Here is a 25,753-nt window from a genome sequence, read left to right as displayed (position 1 = left end):
TTAAAGTTTATCTATTTATTTTTGAGAGAGAGAGAGAGAGAGCACAAATAGGGGAGGGGCAGAGAGAGAAGGAGAGAGAGAATCGCAAGCAGGCTCTGTGCTCAGTGTGGAGCCCGACTTGGGACTTGATCTCATGAACCATGAGATCACAACCTGAGCCGAAATCAAGAGTCAGATGCTTAGCCAAGTGAGCCACCCAGACACCCCTATTGTTATTTTTTTTCTTATTGTTATTTTTAATAGGCCATTTTAACTCCCCCCACCTTATTTTTTTTACCTCTATTTGTTTTTTGTTCATTTCTTTTAGTGATTACCCTATGGCTGGCAACATGTACGTTTGACTTACTAATAGCTCTGTCATATTTTTCCACGTAAGACAAAAAAAAAAATCTTTACACAGTATAACTCTCCAGACTAAATTTGTTTTCAAATGCATGAATCATGCTCTTTTTTGTTTTTTAAAGTAAGCTCTACACCCAATATGAGGCTCAAATTCACAGCCTTGAGATCAAGAGTTGCAATGACCCACCAACTGAGCCAGCCAGACAGACACCCCCATGAACCATCAGTCTTGCTCCATTTCTGCATATTGACCTCAGAGAAACACCTCATCTGTTACAGTCATTCAAAAAGAGTCACTAACACCAATTCCTTCATTCACTTCCAAAGTCCGGTATCTTTCCTATAGGCCAGAGAAGCTCCAGTGGTCTCTGCACCAGCCTGTTTCCATCTCCTCAGTGGAATTGTTTGGGTCCTGGTTTCCAGCACCTCTTGCTCTTGTAAGTGGGTTTGAATTTGTGTACTGAATTCACCATGTTCACGTAAAGAGCTTGCGTGAAGTATGATCTCATGGAGCATTTTATTCCTTCTTGTTTCCTGAATGTGGGTGGGACACAAAATGTGTAGGTCACATGAGAGGAAGGAAAGGAAGGGTTGGCCAAAGATGTCACCACCCACATGCAGCTTACCTCCCTGTCGTGGTTGAGATAGAAGAAGGGCCCTTAGAGCAGACTGCAGGGCCACTATGATCTCTGAATTCTTTTGCCTCCTCTGCCTTGGTAAGTTTCTTGGGCTTGTATACTGGGATTAGAGGTGGGGGCGGCTGGAAAGAAATGTGACCACCTGCTTGTCTTCATTGATTGCCTCGTATGTGTTAGGTACCTTGCAGAGGCTTTAGGTACATCAAATGTTTTTCAGTATGCAAATCCTTACATTCCACATCCATGGTCTATCCTGTAGGCCTACCTCATCCCTATTTATTTAAAATCCTACTGGCTCAATATCTTTGTTTTAAACAAGTACATTCATTTGAAGACGGAAACTTTATGCCAACTGCTTAAATAAAAAAATTTGAGGGTGCCTGGTGGCTCAGTCGGTGAAGCCTCTGACTTCGGCTCAGGTCATGATCTTGCGGTTCGTGGGTTCAAGCCCCATGTCGGGCTCTGTGCTAACAGCTCAGAGCCTGGAGCCTGCTTGGGATTCTGTGTTTCTTTCTCTCTCTGCCCCTCCCCTGCTCATGCTCTGTCTCTCTCTCTCAAAATTAAACAAGCATTAAAAATTTTTTTAAATAAATAAAATTTAAAAGAAAAACCAGGGTCACTACCAAAAATAGGTCAATGTAAACATATATACATTGCAAAGAAGAAGATGATAGGACATTCTAGCCATGCATTGTTGCCCATCACATTTCTGAGCCCACGGCCAGCTCTTCCTTATTACAAAGGGCAACAAGGCAGAAAAGTTTGATCTCTAGCTTGAAAAATTCTTTGTTGTGATCAAAGAAGTGGAAGTGATTTAAAAGGGTAATGCCTTTCCTTTTCAATGCCTTTCCCAGGTATTCAATGCTATAGAATGCCATGTCACTGCATTCCCTAAAGTCAGCTCCTAGAGCATCCGTGGTTTGTAATCCACCTTGTGGGAAATACCGTTTCGACCCTCACAAGCAGTCCTGCGTGGTGGGAATTAGGCCCACATTGAGAAATGAGGACTCTGAGACTGACAGCTCAAGGTTCCTGCTCAGGGCCATGCAGAGAATTAGCAGAAAGGTCAACATTCAAACCCAGGCCTGTCCGCCTCCAAAGTCACTGGTTTTTCCACCTGAAAAATCTCTCTGAGCCATGCTTCCATTGGGGCATCTCTTCAGTTGATCAACATGCATTTGTTGAGTCTCAGTACAGTACAGAATGTGTACAGACACTGGGGAAGCTGAGGTGAACAGCCCAGAGCAGCTACCTTCCAGGTATTCACAGAACAGTGACACTTTGTGTCTCCTGTGGCATGAAGTACATAAACTCTAAAGAATTGAGGGTTTTGTGGATGTTTGTGGAACCAGCAGAAGTCCTGGGGCCATGGCAGGTGAGATTCGCACAGGACACCTTCTGGGGGAACTGAGACAGGAGCTGAGGGCAGAGCGGAAGCCAGGGGCCAGTGTGGGGAAATGAGAACCCCAGATGCATGACCTCCAGGGTCCAGTCTCAGCAGCAGCCCCCTGGGGAGGTCCCTCGGGATGGGGGCTCAGGTTCCACGGACAGAGCGTTCTCTTGCAGGGCTGTGCACTGGCCAAGGAAGCAGGGGGACTGACGGTGAGTGTTCCTTCAGTTAAACCCTCCCTCTCCTTCGCTCCAAATTCCCCGCATCCCTTCTCTTTCCTTCAAGGGGTTTCCTGACAGCAGGCGAGGGCACCAAATCCTGTCCCCAATCTGCTTCCTTCCAGAGCCCCTTCCCAAGCCCACCCTCAGGGCCTGGCCCAGCTGGGTGGTGCCTCCCAGAAGCAGTGTAAGGCTGCGATGTCAAACTCCGACCAAGAATGTCAACTTTGCTCTCAGGAAGGGAAATATTCTTTTGGATTTTTCACGATCACCGGCTTCCAAGGAGGGCCTGGCTGAATTTCACCTCACTGACCTAAGAACCAGCCACGCTGGAGACTACACCTGTGAGTGCTACAGACCAGGGGCCCCGGACATAAGATCACCACCCAGTGAGGTCATCCTGCTGCTGGTGACAGGTGAGGAGCAGGACAGGCCTGGGGGAGGGACCAGAGGACGGGACACAGAAGGTGGAGAAACACAGCAACAGAATGACTTGGTCGGCCTCATCCAGGGCTCGTGGTGGGGGGGGACCTCCTTCCCACAGAGTCGAAAGAGGGTGACACCAGGGATCTGTGTCCCACCCTCAGCAGGAACCCCCCGTGGGAGAACAAGGGTGAGTGGGGGACCCTGGGCTTCTCCCCGTGACCTCGGGGCCCCCCTTCTCTTACAGGAGGTCTCCCTAAACCTTCCCTGCAAGCCCACCAAAGGGGTGTGGTGACCGCAGGAGACGACGTGACCCTGCAGTGCCAGAGGCCAGACAATGTTTTCGGGCCCATGAGGTTCGCTCTGCTGAAGGCGGGAGTGGCAGAGCCCATCCGGCTCCGGACCCCAGTCGGCAAGGAGGCGGACTTCTCCCTGCAGACCGTGACAGTCGGTGACGCCGGGAACTACAGCTGTGTCTACTTCCAGACCGGGACTCCTTTCTGGGCCTCACAGCCTAGCGATGGTCTTGAGATCCGGGTGAGAGGTGAGGTTTTGCACGACTTTTCAGAAGTTGGAGAAATTCAATTCATTTCTTCATCAGCTTGTTTTTATTTTGGCTGTTTTGCTTGCTTTCCCAGTTGGGTGGACCCATCACTGACTTACAACACTATCCGTTTAAGGTGAACGACGTGCTCTTTTTTCTACCTGGAGAGCGTTGCTTCTGTCCCTTTCTGATTCTTCTTTCTCTTCTGATTTTACCGTCATCTCCTCCTCGCACCTGCCCTTTCCTAACCTCTAGTCTTTGGCCTTTGTTGTTCTGTATTCCTGGAGAATTGCTCAAGTTGTTCTTGCAAACGATCCATCCTGCCAACCGTCAGCGTCCCTTCCCCTACGCTTTGCGTCTCTTAGACTTGTGGGTCGTCCCGGTGATGGCAGCCTCATGGCTTGCAGTCTCGTTCTTAGTGCGCGGTGCTGCCCCGGCCGCCGGGTTCTGGGTCACCCGTGGAGGATCTTCCACAACCATCTTGTGTGTCTGGCCAGAACGTTGCTTCCTCGGATGCCACACCCCGTGCTTCCGTGGCACCATAGACGTGTGCATGTGAGCTGTGGTGGCCCATCGCCCTCTGGTTGGAAAGCAGGGACTGTGCAGCCAGCGCAGACAGGTGCAGAGGGCACCCTGGGCTCCGCGACATCACCACGGGTTCCTCCCATGGACTCTGTCTCCGGGAAACGTTGTGGCTGGTGGGTTCACACATGAACTCTGCACCCACGGCCTGTGTGACACGGAAGCTTCACTCGCAGGTCCTCTTAGGAGCCAGGACCAACCCCGAGCCCAGGTCCTGGTTAGGAGCCAGGGCCAATGCCCAGCCCAGGTCCTGGTTAGCAGCCAGGGCCAACCCTGAGCCCAGGTCCTCGTTAGCAGCCAGGGCCAACCCTTAGCCCAGGTCCTCGTTAGCAGCCAGGGCCAACCCTGAGCCCAGGTCCTCGTTAGCAGCCAGGGCCAACCCTTAGCCCAGGTCCTCGTTAGCAGCCAGGGCCAACCCTGAGCCCAGGTCCTCGTTAGCAGCCAGGGCCAACCCTTAGCCCAGGTCCTCGTTAGCAGCCAGGGCCAACCCTGAGCCCAGGTCCTCGTTAGCAGCCAGGGCCAACCCTTAGCCCAGGTCCTCGTTAGCAGCCAGGGCCAACCCTGAGCCCAGGTCCTCATTAGCAGCCAGGGCCAACCCTTAGCCCAGGTCCTCGTTAGGAGCCCAGGTCCTCATTAGGAGCCAGGGCTAATGCCAGGCCCAACGCCAGCCCAGGTCCTCATTAGGAGCCCAGGACAACACTGAGCCCTAGCTCTTCTTGGGTGTGGTGGGAATGAAATGCACAGTGCTCTCGGTGCTTAGCTACTGGGCTTGAATTTTCTTGAGCTCACGGCCGCCTGAAGTCTTTGCCGTGAGGAGGGGGTGCACAGGCAACCACGGAATCATTTCCACACTCGGGGCAGCAACTTTGGGTTTTGGTCTTGCTCCTAAGCCCGATTCCTAATATCAGGAGGGAGAAGGGAAAAGGGACACGTGGGAGGGTCAAATGATATGAAGAGCCAGTAAGTGAAGGAAGAGAGACCGAGCAGAGAGAAGACAAAGGACAGAAGACCAAGGAAGACCCACTAGAACCCTCACGAAATCCCACGTTGGGTTTTCACTGATTACAACTTCAGGGCGGCCACAGCTGACCACTGGCCAGGGCACACAAGTGGGTGCAGGAGCGTCCCGTTGGGCAGATCCACGTGGGAAGGACAGGCACTCCTCTACTGGCTGGTGCTGACGCTCTCCTCTCTCCCAGTCCCCCCAGGTGCCATATCGAGGGACTACACCACGGGCAACCTCATCCACCTGGGTCTGGCTTCCCTAGTTGTGGTTATTATGGGCGCTGTCCTGCTGGAAGCCTGGTGCAGCCAGAAGGAGTCTCCACGTGGATCCACGTAGAACAGCTGAGCTGTTCTTGTCTTGTTCATGGGCTGGTATAGTGACGCGGGGTTCTCTGAACACCAAATTCCACCATGGGGACATGCTGTGTTTCTCACCATGGGCACAATTGGCACTTTGGGTGGGATATTTCTTCAGCACGTGGGACTGTCCTGTTCCTTGTGAGAACATTCAGCACCATTTCTTTTTCTCATTAAAGAGCGGCTGAAGCCCCAGTCATTGTGGGACAAGATAACGAGTGCTATCAGGACCTTTGCCAACATTCCTAGATACGGAGGATGGGAGGTGGGGTGGTGTTCCCCTGGTGGAGAACCTGTGTTAGGAGGCCAGGAGAAATAGTTCCTCTCTTCCTTACTCCCTGTCCTCAGGTCTGTCCTTGCATGCAATGGCTCCACAGTTACCATGGGGAATGATGAGTCCTTGATCAAGTTACCAGCTTGTGTGAGATATTATTGGTTCTCTTCCCTCCTGGGACAGAAGGCACACCATGGGGGGAGGTCTGGAAAGTTTGCAGATGAGATGAGATCTCACTCATCTCCTGACAATATCAAAGACACAAAGTGGCCCCTATGTCTCCTAAGAGTGACACCTGGGATAAAGTGACCAAGAACTGTCCCCAATATTAAAGGCTACTTGGTGCTTAGGATGAGATAAATTTAGAATCATTTGGTTGTAATTTTTTTATGTCAAAATCAAAATTAATAAAATGTATGGCACCAGCTGTCTTTCACTAGTACTAGGATATGGAAAAGGTAGACTTTAACCAAAAAAATTCTACAATTACTTAACTGTGATACAGCATTCAGCAACGTTCTAGTAAAAGCATCTTGACTTCTAGGTGTTCATTAGCTGACAAACTGGAGAATAAATATCCTTTACTTAATTGTGATTTTGTTTTCCGAAATCAAAAGCTAAGAGCAAGTGGTCTGGCAAGGGATTTTTTTTTTACGTTCATTTATTTTGGGGGGTGGGGTGGGGAAGGGCCGAGAGAGAGGGAGACACAGAATATGAAGAAGGGTCCAGGCTCTGAGCTGTAGCACAGAGCCTGAAACGGGGCTTGAACTCACAAACGGTGAAATCATGACCTGTGCCGAAGTCAGACACTTAACCAACTGAGCCACCCAGGTGCCCCAAAGGATTTTCTGATGTGTGAGTTTATGTATAAGTCATTGAAAGACATCAAAACTGCTCTCAGAAATCATCCATTGCTCTCAGGACCAAGTCCTAAAGCATCAACGTGCTCCTTTAAGTCAAGAAAGATTTGGGTCCACTTCCCTTGGGATTTGGGGGACATTAAAAATCCGATAAATGCCGAAACAGTTTACAAACACAGGCCACAAGGTCGAGAACCTGGAAACAAACGGGGAGATGCCGTCTTTTATTTAAGCCTCAAGACGCATCTCCCTGCCTGTACTGATAGTCTCCCCTGGAGGAAAACTCAAAAGAGGAGTGCAACCTTCAAACAGCACTTTTTTTTTTTTTTTTTTGTCATTTTTTTTCCCCCTTCCCTCCTACCTTCCAAGTTCATCTTCCTGCTTAAGCTCGAGTGGGCACGAGCTCACCTACCAATCCCAGCAAGGAGCTGAACACAGAGCAAGCACTCAATGGTGCAGGTGAAGCAAACGGACTGGTCCCCTACCCTGCAGATTCCCAGAGGGGATGACGGATCCGTAGGCTCCGCCCTGGGGACTGCAAGTCCCCGCGGCCCCTGCGGGCCAGACCGCGTGCCCGGGGTGGGGGTCAGGGGGCGCGCAGCGTTTTTCCTCCGAGCGGGCTCCAGCCGGACAAAATGCTGGAGTCTCTCGCGGCGCAGGGTCGGGGCCCCACGTTGCCCGGGACGCACCGCGCACTGTTGCTAAGCGTGGGCGGGCGAGCAGGGCGCCGAGGGCACCTGCGGCCCGCGCGCTCCGCACCTGCGCTCCCTCCGCCGGGGGCCCGAGCGTGCGCGCCGCGTGCGCTTTCGGGAAGCTTCGGTGCGCGCCGTCCGCGCCCTGGCGCCGCCCGCGTCTGTGCTGGAGAGGCGTGGGAGCGGCGTGGGCGCGCCCCTCGCGTCCTGGTGTGAAGGAGCGGTGGCCCCACGGGTGAGTAGCGGCCGCGAGCTCCCCGGCGCCGCCCGAGGAGCGCGCTTTCCCAGGAGGACGCCTCCGAGTCCGGCCCTGGAGAGCGCTGCTCGCGGCCTAGGGGGCGCCCCGTAGCCCCAGGCGGGAGGGCCGGGGGCACCCGCGGGACCCTCCTCCGCCCCTGCCTCGCAGGGAAAGGGGGGTTCCGGGACTTCAGGCGCTCAGGGGGTGCATCCCAAAGAGCGCCCTAAGTATGTAAGTCGGACGCCCAACCCACTGAGCCACCCGGCGAGCCCCTTAACACTTTAGATTCTTAAAGTGGGGCATGCCAGACCTTTTATTATTATTGGATAAATTTGACTTTTAGGGGTACCCGGGTGGCTCAGTCAGTTAAGCCTCCGACTTGGGCTCAGGTCATGATCTCACGGTTCGTGGGTTCGAGCCCTGCATGGGGCTCTGTGCTGACAGCTCAGCCTGGAGCCTGCTTTGTCCAGATTCTGTCTCCCTCTCTCTCTGCCTCTCCCCTGCTCACGTTTCTCTCTCTCTCTCTCTCTCTCTCTCTCTCTCTCAAAAATAAACATTAAAAAAAAATGACCTGTAGCATTGTGTAAAATTATGGTGTATATATCATTTTGACATTTATATGTTGTTAACATGATTATAGCGATATTTATCACATTGTGTAATTATAGTACAGTATTATCGTCTATATTCATTATGCCGAGCATTAGATCTTTGGTTTATTCCCTGCTCGTTACAAGTTTGTACTCTGAACCAGCCTCGTCTAATCCCTGAATCCCCTGCTAATCACCATTTACTCTCTGGGGTTTTTTTTATGGGTTTGACTTTTTTTAGATTCCACATATGAGTGATAGCACAGTACCTGTCTTTCTGTCTGACTTATCTCACTTATCGTGATGTGCTCAGTGTCTATCCACGTTGTTGTAAATGGCAAGGATATCTTCCCTTAATATTCCGTTGTGTATGCATACTCCACCTTTTTTTTTTTTTTTTAAGATTTTATTTTCAATTAATCTCTATACCCGATGTGGGGCTAGAATTCACAACTCTGAGATCAACAGAGTCACCAACTGAGCCAGCTGAGCCATTCACAACTCTGAGACCAACAGAGTCACCAACACTTCACCAACTGAGCCAGCCAAGTGCCCGTATACTATATCTTTTTATCTGTCCATCCATTGATAGGCATTGGTTGTTTCCGTATCTTGGCTCTTGTGAATAATGCTTCAATAAGCATGGGTGTGCAGAGGTCTCCTTGAAATCCTGTTTCATTTCATTTGGGGATCTTCCCAGAAGTGAAATTGCTGGGTCATACAGAGTTCTATTTTTAATTTTTTGAGGAATCTCCATATTATTTTCCATAGTGGTTGGACCAATTTACATCTCCACTGCAGTGAACAAGGGTTTGTTTTTGGTTTTACTTTTCACCACATCCTCACCAACACTTTTTGTCTCGTCTTTTTTTTTTTTAAGTTTATTTATTTTGAGAGAGAGAAAGAGCATGTGTGCGTGTGTGCATGCCCCAATAGGAGAGAGGCAGAGAGAGAATCCCAAGCAGGCTCCGCACTGTCAGTGCAGAGCCTGATGCAGGAGTTGATCCCACAAACGGGGAGATCATGACCTGAGCTGAAATTAAGAGTAGGACACATAACCAACTGAGACACCCAGGCACCCCTCTTCTTGATGAGAGCCATTCTGACAGGTGTGAGGTGATATCTCATTGTGGTCTTAGTTTGCATTTTCCTGATGATTAGTGACATTGAACATCTTCTCATGTACCTGTTGGCCAAATGGATGTCCTCTTTGGAGAAATGTCAATTACTTTTTCGGCCCATGTTTTAATTGGATGGTTTTTGTTATTGTTGTTACTAGGTTGTGTGAATTCTTTATATATTTTGCATATTAACCCCTTATCTGATATATGGCTTGCAAAAATTGTCTTCCATTTTGTAGGTTGTCCTTTCATTTTGTTAATTGTTTCTTTTGCTCCGCAGAAGCTTTTGAGTTTGATATAGTCCCATTTATTGATTTTTGCTGAGAATTTTTGCATCTATATTCATCAGGGATATTGGTTTGTACTTTTCTTGTGGTGGTGTTCTTTTTCTAGTTCTTGAAGTGTAAAGTTAACTTGATTATTTGAGATCTTTCTAACGTCTTAATATATCCACTATTGCTATAACTTTTCTCTCAGAACTGGTTTTGCTGGGTCCCACAAGATTTGATAAAAGATTTGATTTCCATTTTCGTGTGTTTCAAGATAATTTTTAATTTCCCTTTGATTTCTTCTCGAGCCATTGTTTAGAAGTGGGTTAGTTTCCACATATTTGTAGATCTTCTTTCTCATTTTCTTGTTGTTGTTGATTTATGTTTCACTGGTCATTCTGACCATTGTCGTCAGAAAAGATAGTTGGTGTGGTTTCAGTCTTCTTAAATTTGCCAAGATTTATTTTGTGGCCTGTCTCGATCTGTCCTGGAGAATGCTCCCTGTGCACTCGAGAAGAATGTGGATTCTGTAAATGTCGGATAGCATGTTCTGTATTAGTTCACTTGTTCCAAAGTGTGGTTCAGTTCCAACATTTCCTTGTTGATTTTCTGTCTGGATGATCTATATGTTGCTGATATTGAAGTCCCTTATTATCATTGTATCATGGTCTGTTTCTTCCTTAAGATCTGTTAGTATTTGTTTCATATACTTTGTCGTTCAGGCATTAGGAACATATATATTTATGATTGTTATTGTCTTCTTGATGTATTGACCCATTCATCATTATATAATAACCTTCTTTGTCCCTTGTTACCCTTTTTGGCTGAAAGTGTGTTTTGTCTGATACAAGTATGGTTTTGCCTGCCTTCTTTTGGTTTATGTTTGCTTGCAATTCCATCCTTTCAGCTCGGGCCTCTCTGTGTCTTGAGAGCAGAAATGAGTCTCCTGCAAGCAGCATAGAGTTGAGTGGGTTTTTTTAAATCCAACCAGCCAGTCTGTGCCTTTTGATTGGCACGTTCAACCACTTTACAGTTAGGGTGATTGCTGAGATGTAAGGACTCACTACTCCCTTTTATCTTTTTACCTTCTGGTTATTTTGTCTCTCTGTTGTTTCTTTTTTCCTCTGTTTCTGTCTTTGTAAGTTGGTGGTTTTCCATTGTGATTTGCTCTGTCTGTCCTTTCTTTATGTTTCATGTCTTTGCTGTAGTTTTTTGCCCTGTGATTACCATGAGGTTTACACCAAACATCGAATAGATGAAATAGTGCCCTTGCTGCCGATAGTAGTTTATCTTCATTCGCCTGTAAAGGCCCCATCCTTTTACTCCTCCTTCTTCTGTATATTTTTGATGTCATAAATTACCTCTTTGGATGCTGTGATTTCATCACCAAATTGCAGTGGCTGTGGTTATGTTTAATGCTCTTTTTTTTTAACCTTCATGCTGTATTTCAGTGTTTAATATACTATTCTTAAAAAGAGTTACACTTTTCTAATGCTATTTATCACCTTTATCAGATTTTTTTTGTATTTGTGTCCTGTTTCTGCTTGAAGAACTCCATTCGGCATTTCTTGTTAGGCAGGTTGAGTGGCGATGGGCTTCTTCAGCTTTTGTCTGAGAAAGTCTTTCCTCTCCTTATATCTGGAGAGTATTCTTGGCTGGCAGTTGCTGTCTTCCAGTATTTTGAAGAGGTCACGTTAGTCTCTCCTGACCTCTAGAATTTCTGCTGAGAAATCTGCTTATACCCTGACGGAGGTTCCTTTATAGGTTACTACCTTCCCTTTGCCACCTCGGCTGCCTTTAAAATTCTTTCTTTAGCATTGTCTTTTGACAGTGTTGTTGTGATGTGTCTTAGAGAAGGTCTTTTTGCCTTGAGATTATAAGGTGTTCCGTTAGCTTCATGGGCTTTCCACTTTCTTCCCTAGGTTTGGGGAGTTCTTAGCTATTGTTTCTTTAAATACAGTCTCTATTCCCCTCACCCTCTCTTCTCCATCATACCTGTTAATCTTGTGTTGTTTCCTCTGATGGAGTCTGATTGTTCTTGGAGGGTTTTGTGGGTGGCTTTTTTTTTTTTTTTTGAGATTTTATTTACTTTTTTTTAAGTTTATTTATTTATTTTGAGAGAGAGAGAGAGAGCATGCACACATGAGCAGGGGAGGGGCAGAGAGAGAAAGAAAGAGAGAGAATCACAAGCAGGCTCCTCACTGCCAGCACAAAGCCCGACGTGGGGCTGGAACTCACAAACCATGAGATCATGACCTGAGCCAAAATCAAGACTCAGATCCTTAAAACTAACTGAGCCACCCAGGCTCCCCAGATATTTTATTTTTTTTAACTAATCCCTACACTCAACATGGGCCTCAAACCCACAACCCCAAGATCAAGAGTTGTGCACTCTACCCACTGAACCAGCTGGGCACCTCAGCTCTTTTGAATTCTTTGTAAGTCAGCTCACAGTATTGTGTCTTTGGGTTTAGTTGGTTGCTGGAAAATTGTCATTTGCTTTTTGTGAGGCCATGTGGCCGTGATTTTTCATGGTGTTTGATGAGAAGTATCCCTGACCCCGCACTTGAAGTAGGGACCCTCTTTTGGGTAAGGTTCTGTTTACTTTGAGTATAATCTAATGGTTCAACCGATGAGCCCCACAGGAGCCTTTCTTTTGTTTTCCAGAAGGTGGCGCTAGGGCATAAGTCTTGGTTTCTCTTGCCAGTGCCGTCTTCCAGCTCAGGTTGGGAGCATGTGAAAAAGCAGGTTGAGGGAAAACGGTGGGGGTGGCACAAAGTGGGGAGAAGTATGTGCTTAGCGCTGTGGCTCTGGGTATGTCCCCACCTTGGAGAGGGGGTGTCCCAGAGCTCCTCCTGGGCAGACAGCACAGGCAGCAGGAGCCAGTTCTCTCAGTTTTGTGTGCACCCTCCCCCTGCCCAGCCTCACCCCAGCCTTCCCACTGGTCTTGGCACTCTCTCCTCCGAAATAGGGGTGTTGCTGAAGAGCGGGGGACCGTCCGGCCACAGCCAGGCATGCAGACTTCCACTGACCCCTTCGCTGCCCACCTCCTCCACTGCCAAAGCCACCACTGCTGTCATGTTGCAGGCACCTCCAGGCCCCGGCCACCTACCTTCCTTGCACAGAAGGATGAACCTCTGGTGTCCTAGTGGGCTGTGCAGAGGTGCTGTCGTTCAGTTACAGATGTGGATTCATTGTGCCCAAAAATGAGAGAGGAAAGGACCAACTCCTGTCACCATGATGCTAACATCGCTCTGGTTGTAAACTCTTGCGTGTGTTTATACCAAGTGTACGTGCTTCACGCCATGGGAGGTACAAGATGTCACTCACCCAGAAAGCCCGGACTCTGTGCTATCCACCTTGGCATCCCTATGTCTGCACAGGTCCTGGCATGTAGTAGGACCTCAACAAATGCACAGTGGCAGACTGACAGGGTGCCCAGTGTAAGCACGACTCACAAAGATTTTTTCTAGGATGTGAAAAGATGCACACTCGCCATAACTCACCATCTTCCTCCCACCCGGTGAACCCCACTTCGAACAGCATGCCGTTGTCACCACTTCCAGTTGATGGGATGAAGGGCTGGCTCAGAGATGGAGAAAGCCCCATCATCGCAGGGAACAAGTGACAGCCTTAGCTCTGGCATCGAAAGGTTTTTGGACCAATCTTTTCCATCGTCGTTCTTCATTCCTTGAAACTCCAGACGGGACGAGGCTCACTGCTCGGTGCCCTAAAATAAACCTCAGAATCCAAGTGGATATTCAAAAAGGAAAAAGGTCCATCCACCTCTGTCCCCCACACAGGTGGATTTGCCGCGTCTTTGTCAGCTCCCGCTGCTCTAACAGAAGACCCTAGACTTGGGTGGGGGGTCTTGGCTCTAGAGGCTAAATTCTGAGACCAGGGTACGAGCGTGTTTGGATCCTTGTGAGGACATTCTTCCCGCTTTACAGACCGCTGCCTTTTCCTCTGTATCTTCCTGCAGTGAAGACAGATCGTCTCTCTTGGGTCTCTCACAAGAAGAGACTAATCCCATGCACGAAGACTCCCCTTACGACCTGGTTAGCGCCCAAAGGCCCCACCTCCCAACATCATCACCTCGGGGGTTAGGGCTTCCATATGGGAACTTTCAGGAAACACAGACATTCAGTCCATAGAAGTAGGATACTCCAACCCAGTTGTTCTTACTCCTGGCTACTTCTTGGCTCCCTTGGAATTAAAAATAATTTAGAAGGGCGCCCGGGTGGCCCAGTCATGATCTCCTGGTTCGTGAGTTCGAGCCTCATGTTGGGCTCAGGGCTGACAGCTGAGAGCCTGGAGCCTGCTTCCGAATTCTGGGTCTCCCTCTCTCTCTCTGCCCCTCCCCTCCTCATGCTCTGTCTTTCTCTCTCTCTCTCTCCCTCTCTTTATCTCTCAAAAATAAATAAACATCAAAAAAATTTTTTTTAATTTTTTTTTAAAGTTTATTTCTTTTTGAGACAGGTAGAGACAGAGCATGAACGGGGGAGGGGCAGAGAGAGAGGGAGACACAGAATCTGAAACAGGCTCCAGGCTCTGAGCTGTCAGCACAGAGCCTGACGTGGGGCTCAAACTCACGGACCGCGAGATCATGACCTGAGCCGTAGTTGGACGCTTAACCGACTGAGCCACCCAGGTGCCCCCAAAAAATTTTTTTAAGGGGAAGAATATTGAAAGTGTCCATCCCCGAGTAACTACATTTAAATGAAAAATACTGAGTTGCTAAAAATAAAGAAAGTGGAAGCCATGTAGGCATAGAGCACAGTCATGGATATGAAATGTAAGTTTTAAATATTGCCATCACTTTATAGGAAGCATGTCTAAAGCCGCCAATGAAGGCATACTGACGGTATTTCTTTCCAACTTCATTACCTTAACGACGTCTCTTACTCAGCCCCCCTCTGTCCTGAATCCCAGTACAAGCAGTCCAAGGAACTTACCAAAGCGGAGGAGGCAAAGGAATTCAGGGATCATCCTGGCCCTGCAGCCTGCTCGAAGGGCCTGCTTCAGTTTTGCAACCACAGGAAGGAGGGAAGCCCCCCACGGTGGTATCTTTGGCCCGCCCTGCTCTTCCTTCTTCTCTCTTGACCCGTGAGTTTCATGACACACCCATGCTCCCACGGTGAGAACCAGGTGGAGTGCACAAACAGCCCCACAAGCGAGTACTTCTGGTGTCGCAATCCTGCACTGATTGTGTGCGAGCTCAGGTCTCAGTTCTGACTCCTCTTAGCCCCGAGCACTGGGACCAAAGGATTCTGTTTGAGGATACGGAAACCGGTTGATGTGGAGAATATTGCTAATTCCCTGGCTAATGGAAAAGACGCTGGAGACTGGTATGAAATGAGGTCATCCACATTGCTGAGTGTTTGAACGGCTATAGCGAGACCCTTCATTAAGGTCGTTAAAAAGTGCGTGAAACACCCCCACCCCTCCATCCAGGCACACGAGGGTTCTTCCATCATGGGGAAAAAAACACATTTTTTTAAGTTGATTTATTTTGTGAGAGCAAGAACACAAGTGGGGAAAGAACAGAGAGAGAGGGAGAGAGAGGATCCCAAGCAGGCTCTGTGCTGTCAGCACAGAGCCCGATGTGGGGCTTGAACCCACGAAGCTGTGAGATCGTGACCTGAGATGAAATTAAGAGTCTGACACATAACCAGCTGAGCCACCCAGGCACACCTTTCATGGCAAAACTTTTTTAAAAAAGATTTCCCTGTTTTTTAATTAAGACTTTATTTTTTATTTTTAGGGTTTTTGTTTTGTTTCTTTAGAGAGAGAGACAGAGGCAGCCTGAAATGGGGAGGGACAGATAGAGGGAGAGAGAGAATCTTAGACAGGTTCCACACTTCATGTGCAGCCCGACTCAGGGCTTGATCCCACGACTGAGATCATGACCTCAGCCAAAATCAAGAGTTGGACGCTTAACCAACTGAGCCACCCAGGCACCCCTTAAGATTTTATTTTTAAGCAATCTCTACACCCAACATTCACTTGAACTTACAACCTTGAGATCAAGGGTTGTGTGCTCCACTGACTAAATCAGCCAGGTGCCCCCCCCCCCATCATGGAAAACTTTTATCTGCACACAGTTATTGATGAAACAAGCAAAAATATCAGGCTAAAGAAGATTAGAACAACAGGATTAACCAACTTGACCTAGTTAACGTTTTCAGAGCACCACTACCCCCAGCAGTTACAAAATGTACATTCTTTTCTTTTTTTTTTAAATTTTTTTTTAACGTTTACTTTTTTTATTTTTGAGACAGAGACAGAGTATGAATGGGGGAGGGTCAGAGAGAGAGGGAGACACAGGATCTGAAACAGGCTCCAGGCTCTGAGCTGTCAGCACAGAGACCGACACGGGGCTCGAACTCACAGACTGTGAGATCATGACCTGAGCCGCAGTCGGGCGCTCAACCGACTGAGCCACCCAGGCGCCTCTGTACATTATTTTCAAGTAGGCATGAAGCATTAACCAAAATAGGCCACATGCACTGTTAAAAACAAAAAAGGTGGGGCGCCTGGGTGGCTCAATCAATTAAGCACCTGACTCAGGTCATGATGTCTTGGTTCATGGGCTCAAGCCCTGAGTTAGGCTCTGTGCTGACAGTGCAGAGCCTGCTTGGGATTCTCTCTCTCTGCCTCTCTCTCTCTAAAGAATAATAATAATAATAATTAATTAGTTTTTAAAAATAAAAATTAGGGGCGCCTGGGTGGCTCAGTCGGCTAAGCGTCCAACTCTTGGTTTCAGCTCTCGTGATCTCACAGTCTGTGTGAGACTGAGCCCAGTGTTAGGCTCTGTGCTAACAGCAAGGAGCCTGCTTGGGATATATTCCCTTTCTCTCTCTCTCTCTCTGCCCCTCCCCTGCTTGCTCGTGCTCCCTCTCTCTTAAAAATTAATAAGCTTAGGGGCGCCTGGGTGGCTCAGTCGGTTAAGCGACCGACTTTGGCTCAGGTCACGATCTCGCGGTTCATTGGTGCAAGCCTCGTGTAGGGAGGGCTCTGTGCTGACAGCTCAGAGCCTGGAGCCTGCTTCTGATTCTGTGTCTCCCTCTCTCTCTGCCCCTTCCCTGTTCATGCTCTGTCTCTCTCTGTCTCAAAAATAAATAAACGTTAAAAAAAATAAGCTTAAAAATAAAAAGCAAGAAGGAAAAAAAGCAAAAAGAAGAGAAGGTTTGTGTCTCTGGGAGTGAGGGCTCTAAGTCCTAGTTTAATACGTATTTAGGAGATTGGAGCGTGTGGCGGTTACTTTGGACTTACGACGGTTTAAACCTGTCTATATATTCTTTTCTGTTCATCACACCAAAAGTTAGAGTCGAATTCTCCTCTTCTGGAACACGGGCCATTTGTAGCGGCTTGCTTCTAACAACCAGAATGCAGGCAGGTGTGCAGGGAAGGGTTAAGTCAGCAGGCCCACCTTGCTCAGAACCTATGTGTTACTAAGAAAGTCCTGTCTTCCCCTCAGGGCTCACCTTTGGCAGCTCCTGAGGGATGGGCTCTGAGCCCTTGGAATATTCTCCCTGGTCAGCCTAGCAGAGTGCGGTACCCCCTCTGTAACTCTGCACCAAATCTCTGTAGAGAATTACATGCTCTGGGAGAAGTGGATTCTCTAGGAAATCTTTAGGGGAAGTAAAGAGGTGTCAAACATCCATCAAACAAGACAAGTCAAAATGGTGTACCACTTGCTGGGAGGCAAGATCATGTTTCTGAAGGTTCTGTTGACCTACAGATAACCTGAATCTGAATGTGAGTGGATACGAGACTAATCCAACTGAGGTCGTTCTGCAAAGTAACTAGCCTGTAATCTCAGCTCACGAAAATCAAGGGAAAACCATTCGAGAGGGAAGAAGATGAAGGAAGTGTGGCCGCTGAGTGCCACACGTGACCCCGAACTGGATTCTCTCCTTGGGAAGGGAGGTCCTGGGACCATTGGCACAACTTGAATGAGCTCTTGAGTACGAGAATGCAGCCGTGTATCCGTGTTGAGTTCTGACTCTAAGGGGTGTCCTGTGGTTGTAGAAAAGAACACCTATATCTGCAGGGATCACACACTGGAGTGTGCAGGCGATGACCGTCACTGTGTCGCACTCTGGAATGGTTTGCAAGCCAGAAGGCTTTCCTCCTGTACTCGGACACCGTGTAGGCTGGAAGTTGCTACAGATGAGATATCTGCAGATTGCACCTTTCTTTAAAAAGATGTTAATTTGTATGTTGTGAGATTATTTTCATCTTAATTTTCTGTGTTTCTAATTTAGTATGCGCTCCTTTTCACTGCAGTTTATAGATGCTATTTAGGTGTCCTTAATTGGCCACTCCATTGGGTGGAAACATTCCCATTACTAATAGATTTCATGAAAGATAAATATCAAAGAAGACTCAATGCATTTTATATCTTTTGTAATGCCTGGTAATGGAAAATTGTTGCTTCATATTCATTTTTTTAATGTTTATTTTTTTTTATTTTTTTAAAATGTTTATTTATTTTTGAGACAGAGAGAGACAGAGCATGAACAGGGGAGGGGCAGAGAGAGAGGGAGACACAGAATCTGAAACAGGCTCCAGGCTCTGAGCGGTCAGCACAGAGCCCGACGCGGGGCTCGAACTCACGGATGGTGAGATCATGACCTGAGCCGAAGTCGGACGCTTAACCGACCGAGCCACCCAGGCGCCCCTAATGTTTATTTTTGAGAGAGAGAGAGGTGTGGGGGGTAGGGAGAGAGAAAGGGGGACAGAGGATCTGAAGCGAGCCCCATGTGGGGCTCAAACTCACAAACTGCGAGATCATGACCTGAGCCAAAGTCAGACGCTCAAGTGACCTAGCCACCCAGGCGCCCCTCCGTAATGATTCTTAATTCAAAAACTCACTAAAAGAAAATGCACTAATAAAGATTAGGTAAAATTCACGTCCTAGTGTTTGGTCCTCTGACTACAAGAAAGAATAAGAGCCTTATTAAATGACCAGAAATCTCTCCCTTCTGCAGTATACGCTCCATATGCTGTGTTTTTAAGTATTTTTTTCCAAAATCTGATAAATAGAGTCAAGTGAAGAAGTAGTTCTAACAATTCCAACCAAAGATACACAAACACTTAAATAATGGGGTAGACAGGCCGTCAGCCATCTTTCAAATGGGTTGATTTGTGTCCCTCCAGAAGATGTTGAACTCCTAACCTCCAAGACCTATGAATGTGGCTTCATTTAGATAATCTATTTTTATTTCATTTTTATTTTAGAGAGAGCACAAGCAGGGGAGGGGGACAGAAGGAGAGGGAAACAGAACTTTAAGCAGGCTTCTTGCCCAGCATGGATCCCGACATGGGCTTGATCCCACAACCCTGGGATCATGACCTGAACCAAAATGAAGGGTCAGATGCTCAAGTGACCGAGCTACCTAGGCGCCCCTGATTTCATTTTTATAAGGTGTGAGATTTCAGCAAATCAGGACGCAGAAGGGAACTTCCTTATACTTATAAAGGGCTTCTGTGAAAAACCTACAAGTAGCATATTTTTAAAAATTTTTTTTAACATTTATTCATTTTCGAGAGACAGAGTGTGAGCGGGGAAGGCGCAAAGAGAGAGGGAGACACAGAATCCCAAGAAGGCTCCAGGCTCCGAGCTGTCAGCACAGAGCCCAACGTGGGGCTAGAACTCATGAACCACGAAATCATGACCTGAGCCAAAGTCAGACGCTTAACTGAATGAGCCACCCAGGCGCCCCAAGAAATTAGGCAGTTTAAAGAAAGGCATGCAGAATAGAAATGGAACAAGTAAAACTGTCTTTAGTCACAGAGAATATGAAAAACTATGTAGAAGTTTCTAAGGAATCTACAAAAAGTTGTAAGAAATAATGTCTGAACTTGGAAGGTAGCAGCATTTGTCAGTAACAAAAACAATAATTGTATTCATATGCCCACTCAGGGAACCACTGCAAGCGATAATTCAGAAAGCAGCAACATTTATATCACATCAATGAACATGAAAAACTTAAGGATAAAATTAAAGTGGACATATGTCAGAACTGAACAGTGAAAAAGGCAAAACACTGATGAGAGAAAATCAAAATAGATAAACCATGCCCCTGGATCAGAACACTCAATATTATTAAGGTTCACATTCCCTCCAAGTTGATGTGTGGTGTAAACGCAATCCCATTCAGTATCCCAGTAGCCTTTGGGAGAAATTGACAATTTGATTCTAAAATGCATTTGATGGGGCACCTAGGTAGCTCAGTCAGTTAAGCGTCCAACTTGATTTTTGCTCAGGACATGATATCGAGGTTCATGAGATCAGACCCCACACTGGGCTCTGTGCCGACGCCGTGGAGTCTGCTTGGGATTCTCTCTCTCCCTCTCTCTCTGCCCTCCCCTGCTCACACACACATTTTCTTTCTCTCTATAAATAAACTTAAAAATATACTTAAAGGGGTGCCTGGGTGGCTCAGTCAGTTAAGCGTCGGAGTCTTGATCTTGGCTCAGGTTGCGATCTCACAGTTTGCCAATTTGAGCCCCATGTAGGACTCCACTGACATGTGGAGTCTACTTGGGATTCTGTCTCTGCCTCTCCCCCACTTGTACTCACTTACTCTCTCCCTCTCTCTCTCTTTGTCAAAATAAATAAACTTAAAAAAATTTTTTTTATTTAAAAAAAAAAATTTTTTTTAACTTAAAAAAATTTTTTTTATTAAAAAAAAAAAAATTTTTTTAACGTTTATTTATTTATGAGACAGAGACAGACCGTGAACGGGGGAGGGTTAGAGAGAGGGAGACACAGAATCCGAAACAGGCTCCAGGCTCTGAGCGGTCAGCACAGAGCCTGACGCGGGGCTCGAACTCACGGACCGCGAGATCATGACCTGAGCCGAAGTCGGACGCTCAACCGACTGAGCCACCCAGGAGCCCCAAACTTAAAAATTTTTAAATATATATACTTAAAACATTTTTTTACATGTACATGAAAATTAAAAAGATCTAGAATAGCCAGGATCATTTAAAAATCTGATAAACCAATAGCCTCTGTTTTCAAGACTTTTAAAAAGCTACAGTAATCGATATAGTGTGGTATAAGCCAAAGTATAGAAAAATGGATTACTGGAACAAGAGTTCAGAAATCAACTCATGAATCTATGAGAAACTGGTTTTTAAACAAAAATGCCAAGGTAATTGAGTGGAAAAAGAAGAATCCTTTCAAGAAATGGTGCAGGAACAACTGAGTTAATCTATATGTGAAAAGAATGAACACTGACTCTTAGCTGATACCATCTATAAGGGTGCATAGTATATGTGTGGCAAGACTTCCTGGTTAGAATACAAAAGTTTTAGCTATAAAAGAAGAACTTTTGTCAAAACTCCGACTTTTAAGAAGATGCAAAGTTTCATTTAAAAATGGGAAGAGAAGTAACAGACTGAGGTAAATATTTGCAAGATGTGTCTGTTAATAATGGACATATGCCCAGATTATATATATTCTTACCACACAGTATCAGGAAGATTAACAACCAAATTAAAAAATGGACAAAGTAGGGGCACCTGGGTGGCTCAGTCGGTTGAGCGTCCGACTTCAGCTCAGGTCGTGATCTCACGGTTTGTGAATTCGAGCCCTGCGTCAGGCTCTGTGCTGACAGCTCGGAGCCTGGAGCCTGCCTCAGATTCCGTGTCGCCCTCTCTGGCTCTCCCCTGCTCGTTCTCTGTCTCTCTCTCAAAAATAAACATTAAAGGGGCGCCTGGGTGGCTCAGTCAGTTGAGCGTCCGACTTCGGCTCAGGTCACGATCTCACGGTTCGTGAGTTCGAGCCCCGCGTCGGGCTCTAGGCTGACGGCTCAGAGCCTGGAGCCTCCTTCCGATTCTGTGTCTCCCTCTCTCTCTGCCTCTCCCCCGTTCATGCTCTGTCTCTCTCTGTCCCAAAAATAAATAAACGTTAAAAAAGAAATTAAAAAATAAATAAACATTAAAAAAAATTTTTTAAAAAAAGGGCAAAGTATATACTCATATACTTCATATACTTCATGAGGAATATATACATATTTCCAGTAGTACCCGAGAAAGTGCTCACAACATAGGAGGTCAGGAAAAGGCACAGTAAAAGCCACACTGACCAAATAAATAATGATCCCAGAAACAGACCCACACACGTATGGAACTTTGGTTTATGACAGAAATGGTAGATCAGTAGGAGAAAGATTAATTGTTATGTGTTGCATAAATTCATGTTTTGTTGGACTGATCTTTATGCCTGTCCTCTGCCCCAGGTGAAGAGTACAGAAGAGGAAGCTGTCATCTTCTCCTGGAGCGGCAACATTCTCAACAGAGGTGAGAATGCGCGTTCCATAAGAAACTGTTCAGGGTCAGTGGGTCTGATCTGATCAACACCCATCATTCCCCTGGGCAGCTGCGGGGTCTGTGGGGAGAAGGACAGAAAGAGATCACAGTGGGGGGCGGAAGGAAAAGGAAGAATATTATTTCTCCTGGCCTCTAAACACAGGTTCTCCACCAGAGGAATACCACCCCATTCCCCAACATCTATATCTAGGGATGTTTGAGAAACTGCTATAGTATGTGCTTTTCTTCTTCTCCCGTGCTTATTGGGGGCTTTAACTGGTATTTAACGGGGAAAGCAGATGCTAAGTGTTTCTGTAATCAATAGGACAGGCATACATGGTAAAGAAATACCTCACCTACAAGGCCATTGGCCCTCCTACTGAGAAACAGGAAGTGTTAATGATAGGGTTTGGGGTTTAAGGAACCATATATCGCTACAAAAGTCCAGCTGCTTTACGTGGTTCCTTGTGGAGACTCCCTTCTGGCTATGCCAGGCTTCAGTCCTGGTGATAATCAGAAACATGACAGAAAGACCCAGTCGGATGAGGTTGACTTTGGTGTAATCCCCCAGTGTGGTACCTGAGAAAACTGAAAGAACGAGATCATGACTGGTATCCCTTCTGCTCAAATGGATCTACCAAATGTGACTCTCACACACCCTCTTGTGTTTCCTGGCCAGTGGTCTTGTACCTTTACTCAAGTTTTATTGAAAACATAATGTAGGATTTCATGAGGTCTATAATGGCCCTTCTTTTTGTCTTTTTTTCCTTTATATTCTCTGTGCCCTCTCTCTCTTCCTTCGTTTATTTGGTCTTTATCTCATTTCCACTTTCCCGCATTTCCTTTCTCCTTTCTCCCTCCAGGGATTAGGGATTAGGAGCAACACAAAAGAGTCAGAGCACTTTTATTGCCTTCTTCAGGCTGTCATAACAAAATGCCACAAACTGGGTGACATAAAGCAACAGAAATGTATTCTCTCACAGTCTGAAGTTTGGAAGTCTGTTGCGACCGGCGCAACAAACACCGAGATCAGGGTCCTGAGGGTAGGGGAATGTAAGAAAAAAAGAGAGAAGAGAAGACAGTTTGGGAACAGGACGGTCCCCTGGGCTGATGGCCCAAGTGACGGCTTTATTGTTGCTGTACACAATCTTTTATATCCAGACTCTTATGGGTCAGGCCATTCTAAGAATAAACAGGTTTCACATAATCGCTGCCAACCAAAACATTTAGTTCTGTGTTTCTTGTGAATTTTCTAGACGGGTCACAACAAGACCTTGTTGATAAGATTGCTAGCAAAACACAATTCCCATGTTTGTTTCTATCTGAGTCGGGGTAGAAAAAGGGAGGTAGCATTACTGCCAACACCTGCAGACCACAGGCTTCAGGAATTAACTTTCTCAGCCTTGACAAGGCTTTTGTATGCCCTTGAAAGTGGGGGAATGGGAGGGGAAACCACCGGGTTGGCTGAGTCAACAGGGAGCTGTTGCTCGGCCTGGTCTCAGCCTGGCACTGGGGCCCGGCCTCCCACAGAAGTCTGAAGTCAAGGTGTTGACAGAGCAATACTTTCTCCAAAGATTCTAGGGAAAAATCCTTCCCTCTTTCCTCTTCTAGCTCCTGGAAGCTCCAAGCACTCTTTGGCCTGTGGCCACATCACTCCAATCTCAGCCTCTGTTTTCACATGGCCGTCTTCCTTCAGTATGTCTCAGTGTCATTACTTACTCCTCATCTTTTAAGGACACCAGTCACATTGAGTAAGAGTATTCCCTAATCCAGTGTAACCTCATGTGAAGTTAACAAATGATTATCTGCAAAGACCAGATAATGCTATTTCCAAATAAGGTCGCATTCACAGGTACTGGGAGTTAGGACTCACACATACCTTTTGGGGGACAAAAATCAACCCATTACGGCTCCAGCAGAGTGCCAAAATCTCGTAGCTGGCCCAGTATCCTCATAGCACAAAACTTAAACTTCATATAGGCAGTGAGCCCGGGAATTTTGGAATTCAGAAGCTAAGCATCTGGGTCATGGTGCATATCAGCTGCAACCAAGTAGGGCTTGAAGTTGGCTGTGGACCTGGTTCCTAAGGAGGAGCCTGTATGTGCATCATCCCTCTCAGTAGAACTGGGAATAGCTATGGCCTATAAACAGGGAATTTCTCAGCATCACACATCCCAGTTACTGCCGAGTCTATCTCTAAACTCAGCGGTAACCACGTTCCCTGAGGTGAGGTCCATGCAGAGTAATTTCTAATGATGCCACCATATTTTTAAAAATTTTTTATTGTTTATTTTTGAGAGAGAGAGAGGGAGAGAATGGGAAGGGGAGGGGCAGAGAGAGAGAGGGAGACAGAATCGGAAGCAGGCTCCAAGTTCTGGGCTGTCAGCACAGAGCCCGACGCGGGGCTCAAACTCAGAAGCCGTGAGATCGTGACCTGAGCCGAAGTCAGATGCTTAACTGACTGAGCCACCCAGGCCCCGATGATGCCACCATATTTAGAAAGTCCCCTCCCCCTCTCATTACTGACCATACAGGCCTTCATTTCTAATTATAAAACGTTTATTGACTGTGGGAAGAATCAGGAAGACACAAAGTTATAAACCAAGAAATTCATTTGTAGCATCCAGTGAAGTAGAATTATAGTAGAAACCAAGGTAATTTTCAACGATGTAGTACGGGCCTGGCGACCCAAGTAGATACCACAAACATGACCCAAAAGCAGAGTGCTGTAGAAACCCTGCATCTGGAGAACAAGACAGAGTCATCAAAAATTAAATTGTTAACGCCAAGATAAACCAAAATGGTAATAGCTGCAGACAGTAGTAGAAGGAATTCTGCTGGTGACCAGCTTAATGATTTTAAAGACTGACAGGAGAGATCATCCAAGAATGCAAAATAGAAAAGGTGAAACAAATGGAAACGATGAAAGACTTAAAAGGAACATAATGGGCACAATGGAGAAATGACAAAGACTAACACAACAGTCTCTGATTAAAAATAATATATTTCCGGGGCGCCTGGGTGGCTCGGTCGGTTGAGCATCTGACTTCAGCTCAGGTCATGATCTCACGGTCTGTGGGTTCGAGCCTCACGTCGGGCTCTGTGCTGACAGCTTGGAGCCTGGAGCCTGCTTCTGATCCTGTGTCTCCCTTTCTCTCTGCCCCTCCCGCACTCTCACTTTGTCTCACTCTGTCTCTCAAACATAAATAAATGTAAAAAAAAAAATTTAAAGAAGGACATGGAAAGGATAGGGAATTTGGGATGAAAGAACAAGTAGGAAAAATAATCACCATCTATTGTGTCTCTTTGGCCAAACACACAGCCCTGTAAAAGAATCACCCATGAGATACAAGCTATTGTGGAACAAGGTTCCCAGTCACTTTATGACAGACTTCCTTAGACACTGGCAGCACTTGGCTAGAGTTAGACTCAGTCACCAGGCTTCCCCAGACTGCCTCATGGTTATTGCCCCGCTGGAGCAATCTAGAAAATGTATCGGGGGGGGGGGGGCACCTGGGTGGCTCAGTCGGTTAGGCGGCCGACTTCGGCTCGGGTCATGATCTTGTGGTCCGTGAGTTCTAGCCCCGCGTCGGGCTCTGTGCTGACAGCTCAGAGCCTGGAGCCTACTTCATATTCTGTGTCTCCCTCTCTCTGACCCTCCCCTGTTCATGCTCTGTCTCTCCCTGTCTCAAAAATAAATAAATGTTAAAAAAAATTAAAAAAAAAAAAAAGAAAATGTATCAGGGGCTGTAGAAGAAATGGCTAGATTAAGTGCAGTTTGGGATAGAGAACGGTCATAGTGTGATTTGCGGAGTGTCTGTGTGGGTACGTACTTTTGCCTGAGTGCTAAGAGCTCCTGGAAATTGACATCATGCCTGTACAT

At 46.8% G+C, this 25,753-nt stretch overlaps 1 protein-coding gene across 2 annotated transcripts; it reads left to right on the top strand.

The window, feature by feature from the left end:
- The first annotated feature begins 999 nt into the window (after nt 1-999).
- LOC132691266 (T-cell-interacting, activating receptor on myeloid cells protein 1-like) lies at nt 1,000-6,229 on the top strand. Of its 2 annotated transcripts, XM_078439358.2 has the most exons (5): nt 1,000-1,058; nt 2,547-2,582; nt 2,714-3,004; nt 3,259-3,555; nt 5,337-6,229. In XM_078439358.2, the coding sequence occupies exons 1-5, from the start codon at nt 1,025-1,027 to the stop codon at nt 5,477-5,479; spliced, it is 801 nt and encodes a 266-aa protein (XP_078295484.2). In that variant the 5' UTR covers nt 1,000-1,024; the 3' UTR covers nt 5,480-6,229. The 2 variants fall into 2 exon arrangements, with proteins under 2 accessions (XP_078295484.2, XP_078295483.2); XM_078439357.2 differs by lacking the exon at nt 1,000-1,058 and having other exon boundaries at nt 2,402-2,582.
- Nucleotides 6,230-25,753: the final 19,524 nt, after the last annotated feature.

This window comes from Panthera onca, chromosome E2 (assembly GCF_046562875.1).
Source record: "Panthera onca isolate mPanOnc1 chromosome E2, mPanOnc1 haplotype 2, whole genome shotgun sequence".
In the NCBI taxonomy this organism is placed as follows: domain Eukaryota; kingdom Metazoa; phylum Chordata; class Mammalia; order Carnivora; family Felidae; genus Panthera; species Panthera onca.
Note: the sequence above shows the minus strand (reverse complement) of the source record. Positions and strands in the feature narration are given on the sequence as shown.